The following is a 9433-nucleotide window of genomic DNA, read 5'->3' as shown; positions in this document are numbered from 1 at the left end:
TAATTGCAGATAGAAAGGCAAGATGCAACTATTCGCAAGTTGGAGGCTCAATTGAGTCAAGTGGTTGGAGCTTTTAATGTTCAACAAGCCAATATTGATGATAGTAGCCAAGAAGAGCATGAATTTGAGGTGTTAATTAGGGAGGTCAAAGTAGAACATCAATAACTTAGCCAACTACAATTTGAGGATGTCAATGTTGAAGAAGTGAGACTAGAGTCAGCCAAGGACATTGAGGATACAAATTTTGTTGACTCTAGTATCATTGATGTTGAGGAAGCTGAAAGTCTTGAAGTTCATGTGTGTGAGCGCATTGGTCCTCACTCCAAACATTTTTCTGCATTGTGCTTGGATGACGATATGGAAATAGAGTCATCCGAGCCGATTGAGAAGTCAAGAAATGAGGAACAAGGTGCCTACATTCTGGAATTTTCTTTCCAGAAAGACAGGACTACATACCTCATCTAAAAGCCAAGAAGTGTAGAATAGTACAATGGTTGCTTGGGCCAATTAGATTTGTTCCTCCACTCCTGGAGCATAGCTGAAAACTTGATGCCAAATTGGGGATACAATTCATAAGCTCGAGTTGGAGGCAAAAAGTGATTCGCGTCGTGCCGCGACGTTAAATCAAGTGCTTGTTGGGAGGCAACCCAGCTTTATTGCTTTCTTTTATTTATTTTTTTATTTTTTTAATTGTATTATTTTTATGTGCCATGTGTGTGTAAGGATTTGTTATATTCTGTGCATTGCATTTGATGCCTAGAACTTGCCCTGTGTGTTTGCAAAGCGAAATAGTAGTTTTGTTCAGTCTTGGAAGTGATATAGGCGCTTCTTTGTTGAGCCAGATATGTATATTTTACCCACCTAATTGTTATGTATCGTAGTTAACCCCTTTGAGCTTGTAATCTTGTTTCTTTGGCAACCACATTACAAGCCTTACCCATTTGTTTGAATTAACCATCTATTTGAACCTTCTTATCTCTCACGAGCACTTGAATTATTATGAACTGTGTAAAAGTTAAAGTGTGGGGTGGATTGGTTTGGCTTTTGAGTAGAACTAATGAAATAAGGAGAAAGATGCACTATTTTAAAAAAAAGTAAGAGCCACTTGAATTGGAAAAAAAAAGAAAAAAGAAAAAAATAGGTGGATTGTTGTGAAAAAAATAATTCATTGATAAGTGGTGGCTCTTGATGTAAGTATGCTTAAAGAAGAATGGGGTAATATACATTGATGTGAATGTGGAGTTTTGGTTTGACATAAGTATGGGGTTTGAATGTTAAAGTATATGTATTAAAGTGCTTAGGGAGGTGTAGTCACTCTTATATCTAAATGTATCCTACCCGTCCCGTAGCCTGCATTACAACCAAATAAAGTCCTAATTGATCCTAGATTGAATGAGCTCGATTAGTGGAGTAGTACACTACGAGAAAGCTTATGGTGCATCTTTTGTGGCATATGAATGTTATTTCTGAGAGTGAGTGAATTCTTTCTATGTTGAGTTCCTAAGTGTTCTTAAATTTTATTGTATGGAACTACTCTCTTTTGTTGTGTGAGGGCACTTGATTTATGAAGGAAAGATAATGTCAGTGACCTCTATGTTAGAGTAAGTGGGTGAATTGTGAATAATACGTGGTACTTGTGAGTCAAATCTTGATGTGAAGATGTTACGCTTTTGTACTTAATCTATTATAAATACTCTTGGTGTGATGAGTTAGGAGAATTGTTTAAAAAGGTCGTGTCTATAAAAAGTGTAATTTGATTGCTCGAGGACGAGCAATGGTTTAAGTCTGAGGTGCTGATGATAGTCTATAATTACGTATTTTAGTCGTTTATTACACTCAAATTTACTGCACTTTAATTGAGTTTGAGCTTTATCGCTAGTGTCTTGCACTAATTGTGTGTTTTATGCCTTATAGGAGTGATTACGAGCTATGTAGATGTTATGAAATGAATTCAAATGATTTGGAGCTTTAAAGTCTGAGTAAAAGCCCAAGTAATTAATCCCGGATCGTATTCAGGGATCTACGGATGATAGAGCAACAAAACGAAGAATCGAGTAGGCATATTGTGCACTGTCTAGTAAAATATACATAACTCTTTGATCAGAACTCCATTTGGGCTCCACAATATATGGTTGGAAAGATAACTCAAAGGAATACAACTTTCATGTTTAAAGTTTTTCCAAATTCCAAATGGAACAGGGTGAAAAATGCAGTTGAAACCGCAACCACGGACCTGATGCGGACTGAAACAGTAGACTTGCCAAATACCGCGCCTGTACCGTGCCTGGGCCACGGCCGCGAACGTCCAGGCCTGGAAACTTGTCTTTTTTTGCGTAGGAGAAGGTATAATAGTTTGGGACAGACCCTACTTGGTATATATACATGGAAAATGGTATTTTGAGGGGAGGAGACCAATTTTTGACACAGCTTCGACTTAAGGAGGCAGAGACACAATAGGAGCAAAGCGGAGAATTCTTCTACGAGTTTTTTCTTCCTCTTCCTATTTTTTTCATTGTTGGTTATGACTTTTAGTATTGTAATTTTACATACTAATATGAATAACTAATTTGTTATCGAGGGTTTTGATAGAAGCTTTTGTAGGATAAATTCTTGTTATGTTTTTATATAATTGAGCCGTTGGATTTCTCTACTTGTTCAACTACGTGTTTATTGTTGTTGATTGAATGGCCATCGATTGACTGTGCCTATTTATTATGTATTACTTGAGAAAGGATACATATTTAGGTGGTTGTTTAACAACGTCACTCCTAACGTATGTGAGAAATCAATACAATGGGTTTAAAGGTAGGTTTAGAAATAACAAAGCCTTGACGTGGTCATAATGAGCGGTTAGATAAAGCTAACTAGCGTAGTTCGATAGAATATGTCTAGTAAATTATTGTAGTTGCTCGAGAGAGAATTACGGCATCTAAAGTGCTCACGATCAGTAGAGAATACATTGGCAAAATTGTAGGGAACATAGCTAGAAGAATTCCGACAATTGGGGAAATCATAACTCTAGACCTCCTTAATTTAGTCTCCAACCCTTTGTCTCGTTAGTTGATAATTTTACTGTTTTCTAGTATTTGCTAGTTAATTAGTTAGAAATATAAATCTCAATCTTTATAATTTAAAAAATTGTTCAAACTTGTCTTTTTAGTGATATTAAACAGATATAGCTAAGCCTTAGTTCTCTGTGGAATTTGACTCCGGACTTTTAGACCGGATTATATTTGCAGCGACCGCTTATCCTTTTTAGGACTAGAGTTGGGCGTGATCAATCACCCTTCGTGCTTTTACTCTCGTCCTCACCATAAGAATCAATATAAACTACACGGCATCACCCTTCGTGCTTTTACTCTCATCCTCACCATAAAATCAATATAATTGGCACGGAATTGTACATCGTGCGGCATGACATCACCCGTCGTGCTTTACACTCTTCCTCACAAAATCATACACGGCATCACCCTTCGTGCTTTAACACTCTTCCTCACCCAAACAACAATCACAAGAAATAAGGGCAATGAAATAAATGAAATCACAATAAAATCCCGGCAAGGGAACAATAGTACAACAATCAAATCCCGGCAAGGAAAACAATATCAAAACAATAACATCCTGGTAAGGGAGACAATATCATGATTCTCTCTCTCCTTTGTTTTTTCACATTTACTTCACAACTTGAGTCAATGCTCTATAATGTTCAACAATTCTATTCTTAACTTGAGTCAATGCTCTACAATGTTCAATAATTCAATTCAATGTTCAACAATTCAATTCTCAACTTGAGCCAACGCTCTACCATATTCAACAATTAACAATAATACTTCCACAAGTCATATTCCTCAATAGAAATTATCATATAGAGCATGAACAATACGAAACGGAGTCACATTAATCATAGTATAAGACTCACGAGCATGCTTGACACCGACGTATAGATACTCGTCACCATGCCTATACGTCGTACTCAACAAATAACACATAGTAAATAGGATACAACTCATAATCCCTCAAGCTAAGGTTAGACCAAATACTTATCTCGATGCCACGAACACAATTCAAGTCTCTACTATCGCTTTACCTCTTGATTCCACCACCAATTCGTTCGTATCTAGCCACAATTTACTTAATTACATCAATAAATGCTAAATGAATCAATTTTAATGCATGAAAATGAGTTTTCTAAAGTTTTACCCAAAAGTCAAAAATCGCCCCGGACCCACATGGTCAAAACCCGATGTTCGAACCAAAACCCGATTACTCATTCCCCCACGAACTCAAATATATAAATTTGTTTTGAAATCGGACCTCAAATTGGGGTCCAAATCCCCAATTTTTGAAAAACATATGTTCTACCCAAAATACCCAATTTTCCCCATAAAAATTATTGATTTTGAATTGAAATCATGTGAAAAGATGTTAATGATTGAAGGAAACGAGTTAAAATTGACTTACAATCGATTTGACAGAAGAGTTGTCTTTGAAAAATCGCCCAAGAGTGTTTTGGTTTTGAAAGAGTGTGAAAAATGGTTGAAATGCATCTAAGTTATGAATTTTCAGGTTTCTGATGTTGCAATTGTGACCAGGGTTCGCAATTGCGAACCCCTCAGAAAATTGGACTTTCGCATTTGCGATCCACTCAGCTTTCTAGTCATCATCGCATTTGCGAGAAAACAGTCGCATTAGCGACTGAGGCTTCCAGGTCCATTCTTCGCATTTGCGAGCCAGGCTTCGCATTTGGGAAGCCTGCAGACCAGATCACACCAGCTGAAAACCTGCAACTTTCCAAGTTCAAAATCCACCCCATGGCCTATCCAAAACTCACCCAAACCCCCGGGGCTCCAAACCAAATATGCACACCAATCTAAAAAAATCATACTGACTCGCTCGTGCATTAAAATCACTAAAATAATATCAACAACTATGAATTTAGCATCAAAATCATGAAATTTCTTAAAACCTTCAAATTTTCTAATTTTCTCAAAAACGATCCGATTCACGTCATTTCAAGTCCGTTTCTTACCAAAATTCACAGATTTATCTTAAATCACATATAAGACCTGTACCAGGCGCCGGAACTAAAATACGGGTCCGATACCATCAAGTTTTAAACACATTTTATTTTCAAAACTCATAAATAATTCCAGAAAATAATTTTCTTTAAAAAATTTATTTCTCGGGCTTGGGACCTCGGAATTCGATTCCGGGCATACGCCCAAGTCCCATATTTTCGGGTCCGGGTCCGTTTTTCCAAAATATTAATCGAAGTCAACTTAATTCATTTTAAAGTCGAAATTCATTATTTTTCACAGATTTTCACATAATAGCTTTCCGGCTACGCGCCCGGACTGCGCACGGAAATCGAGGTGATGCCAAAAGAGGTTTTTGAGGCCTCGAAACGCAGAATTTATTTTTAAAACAAGTGATGACCTAAGGTCATCACATTAACACCATGTTCATGACATCCCTTTTTATTACCTCAATGTCATCCTATAAATAGATACCATTCTCTCTACATTCTTATCTATTTACTTGTTTTAATATTATTACTTTGTGCTAAATTTCTAACATATATCAATTTAATACAAAATCTGAGTCAAAATTCACGAAAAAATGGAAATAGTAAGTACTTCAATGACTCCCGCGTTGAAAAACAAACAGTTACTATTTCCCAAAAACAAAACTTACGTGTTTATGTTCTAAAGTACTCCGTAGTATAGTCCGTTTGGCCAAGATGCAAAAATCAGTTATTTTGAGAAGTGTTTTTTTTTTAAAATTGTTTTTCTCAAAAGTACTTTTGGTGAGAAGCAGTTTGTGTTTGACTAAGTAGTTTGAAAAGCGCTTCTGAGCAGCAATTAGTGTTTGACCAAGCTTTAAAAAACTGCATCTAAGTGTATTTTTCTCAAAAGTGTTTCTCAAAAAAGTACTTTTGGAGAGAAACTACTTTTTTTTGCTTCTCCAAAACTGCTTCTGCTTCTCCTTCTCCTCAAAAGCACTTTTTTTCATTCCAAAAGCGTGACCAAATACTTTAAATTTTGGCCAAAAGTGTTTTTAGCCAAAAAAAATAAAAACACTTTTGGAAGTTTGGCGCTAGTAAACTTGTCTACCGACAAAATTTAAGGCAATCAAAATTTTTATTTTTGGTAATAACACAACAACACAAATGTGGTAATACCATTCGTACATTTTGGAACAGTACAAACAATCCCCCTTCTTTTCTTTTCTTTTTTCTTTGGTATGAGAAAATCCCCCTTCAAGTCATAACAGTCCTTGTTTCTTTTTTCCTTCCTCGTGCCGTAATAGACCAATAAGGTGGCGCTTTACATCATACCAGGAATTAGGAAAAACATTATTGACCCTATTAAGCTGGAATGTCAGACTCGCATTAGTCAGAAGTTGGTATTTTCACAATCTTTTTTCTTCTTTCCTTAGATCTAGGAATAGTCGTCCCAACAGAAAGAAGAAGGAAACTGCAGATCCCATATTTCATGCATTAGATATACAAAACTCTCTTTCTTCCTCCTCTCTTGTTCATATGATATGATCATTTGAAACAAGGAGAAAAAAATAATAAAACCCCAGAAAAAAAATCATTTCTTTTTTATTTGATTAGTGTATAGAGAGGGATATAGATATAGATAAATATAGGGAGATGGGTATTCAGGAAAATGGGAATGGGGATGTTCTAAAGTATAAGAGGATGGATTCTGATGCAGTGGAAGAGGATGGTGTATTATGTGAAGAAAAAGGAAATGACAGCAGCAGAAAATATGTTTTGGTTTGTGCTATCTTTGCCTCACTTAATTCTGTGCTCCTTGGATATGGTTGGTATATCTCTCTACTTCTCCAAATAATAGTAACTGCCTTTTTTTGTGTCCTGTTGTGTTTTTTCTTTTATCTATTCCTTCTACCTTTATATTAATTCTCTGCTTTACTATTGATTTGCCTGTGTCCATGATATATCTGTGGATTAAGATTCCATTTGAACTATGATAAGCTTAGAAATGAATCTCTTCCTTTTTGTGATAAGGGTCCTAATGCTAGAAGACACTGGATTATGCTCAGGGGCGGAGCTAGAGTACTGGGAGCGGGTTTGGCCGAACCCAGAAGCTTTAGTTTGAACCCTGTATTTGTCTTAAAAATCTCATTGAATATGTATAAATTATTTATATATAACCCACTAACTTCAAACGATTAGAATTCCGAACGCATAAACTTAAAATCCTGGCTTCGCCTCTAATTATACTGTTTGTCATTATGCTTTTTTTATCATCATAAAGCTCCAACATTTATAGACATTAGAAGGATTTAATTATATTAATATCTCAGTTGATTTAGTTTATTTTGTTATTTAACTCTAAAAAACCTTATAAATAGCCAAGACCTCCTTTTGAGCAAGGTAGAATTGTTGGTATCTGCTCTTGGCAGTTCAAATGAATGATTAGAGTTGTAATTGTTGCTGACTAGTGTCTTTGGGTTTAGCATTTTGATGCCACTTCTCTTTAATAGTTCGGTATAAAAGCCAAATGCTTTTTGTATATCGACCTCAATGTTTTAGTTGGTTGTCTGTTTAATTGAAAGCTAGCATCTAATAGGAACAATTCCATTTACAGATGTTGGTGTTATGAGTGGAGCTATTATCTTCATTCAGCAAGATTTGAAAATTACTGAAGTGCAAGAGGAAGTCCTTGTTGGAATCCTAAGCATAATTTCGCTTTTTGGGAGTTTAGCAGGAGGAAAAACATCAGATGCCATTGGCAGGAAATGGACCATGGCTTTTGCAGCCATTGTGTTTCAATCTGGAGCTCTTATAATGGCTCTTGCTCCTAATTTCAAGGTGTTAATGATAGGAAGGTTTTTGGCTGGAATTGGTATTGGTTTTGGAGTAATGATTGCTCCTGTTTATATAGCTGAGATATCACCTACAGTTGCCAGGGGATCATTTACTTCTTTCCCTGAGATATTCATAAATCTTGGAATTCTTTTAGGTTATGTTTCGAATTATGCTTTTTCTGGTTTATCCCCTCATATAAATTGGAGAGTCATGCTTGGTGTGGGGACTCTCCCCTCAGTTTTTATTGGAATCGCTCTATTTGTTATTCCTGAATCACCTAGGTGGTTGGTGATGAAAAATCGGATTGATGAAGCGAGGGTGGTGTTATTAAAAACTAATGAAAATGCAAATGAAGTGGAGGAGAGGTTAGCAGAAATTCAACAAGCTGCAGGGCATGTTAATGCAGAGAAATATGAAGAGAAAGCCGTGTGGCGTGAACTGCTAAATCCTTCACCTGGAGTTAGAAGAATGCTGATTACAGGTTGTGGGATACAGTGTTTTCAACAGGTCACAGGTATAGATGCAACTGTATATTATAGTCCAACAATTTTTAAGGATGCCGGGATTAAGGGTAACACTCAACTCCTGGCTGCTACTGTTGCTGTTGGATTCACAAAGACAATATTCATTTTGATAGCCATATTTCTAATTGACAAAGTTGGTAGGAAACCTTTGTTATATGTCAGTACAATTGGTATGACTACTTGTCTGTTTGGTCTTGGACTCACACTTTCTTTACTGGGGAATGGTTCAGTTGGTATCAAATTGGCAATTTTATGTGTATGTGGAAATGTAGCATTCTTTTCTGTGGGGATTGGTCCAATTTGTTGGGTCTTGACATCAGAAATCTTCCCTTTAAGACTTAGAGCCCAAGCATCGGCTCTTGGTGCAGTGGGGAGTAGAGTTAGTAGTGGTGTGGTTGCAATGTCTTTCCTCTCCGTTTCTCGCATGATTACAGTAGGAGGAACATTTTTTGTATTTGCTGCTATATCAGCACTCTCTGTTGCTTTTGTTCATAAATGTGTTCCAGAAACAAAGGGGAAATCGTTGGAAGAAATCGAAATGATGTTCCAGAATAATAGGCCACAGCAAGGTGGTGAATTGGAGCTTGAAGATGTCAAACATCTAATGCAGACACAATGAAGAGGCATAAGATATCATAGTATAATAGGCCAACTTCGAAATGATGTTCCAGAAATCGAAATGATGTTCCAGAATAATAGGCCACAGCAAGGTGGTGAGTTGGCATAAGATATCATAGTTTTATCAGCAGTGAAAAGAAAGTTGGCATTTGCTCGCGAAACACTTATCAAACTTGCCAACTTCATAATATTTGTGAATTGCATCACACAATAAGATAAAGATATAAAAAAAAATTATACTCATTCGTCGTTAGGGCTGAAGCTGTCTTGTACCTTGATGACATTGGAATATTTGATATCTAGAAACTGAGAAGTTAGAAGGAATACATAGACTTTCCTCCTCTTCCTCCTCCTTTTATTTTTATTTTTATTTTTATTTTGTAGAAACAAGAGAGTAGTGATATTGAACACCTGTATATAGGTTCAAATTGGTATTTTACAGACTTTTGTT

At 36.3% G+C, this 9433-nt stretch overlaps 1 protein-coding gene across 2 annotated transcripts; it reads left to right on the top strand.

Moving 5' to 3' along the window:
* Positions 1–6261: 6261 nt before the first annotated feature.
* On the top strand, positions 6262–9433 carry LOC107769308 (putative polyol transporter 4). Of its 2 annotated transcripts, none has more exons than XM_016588515.2 (2): positions 6262–6830; positions 7620–9433. In XM_016588515.2, the coding sequence occupies exons 1-2, from the start codon at positions 6659–6661 to the stop codon at positions 8981–8983; spliced, it is 1536 nt and encodes a 511-aa protein (XP_016444001.1). In that variant the 5' UTR covers positions 6262–6658; the 3' UTR covers positions 8984–9433. The 2 variants fall into 2 exon arrangements, with proteins under 2 accessions (XP_016444001.1, XP_016444002.1); XM_016588516.2 differs by having other exon boundaries at positions 6262–6834.

The sequence above is a fragment of the Nicotiana tabacum genome, chromosome 3, assembly GCF_000715075.1.
Source record: "Nicotiana tabacum cultivar K326 chromosome 3, ASM71507v2, whole genome shotgun sequence".
NCBI classification, from domain to species: Eukaryota; Viridiplantae; Streptophyta; class Magnoliopsida; order Solanales; family Solanaceae; genus Nicotiana; species Nicotiana tabacum.
Note: the sequence above shows the minus strand (reverse complement) of the source record. Positions and strands in the feature narration are given on the sequence as shown.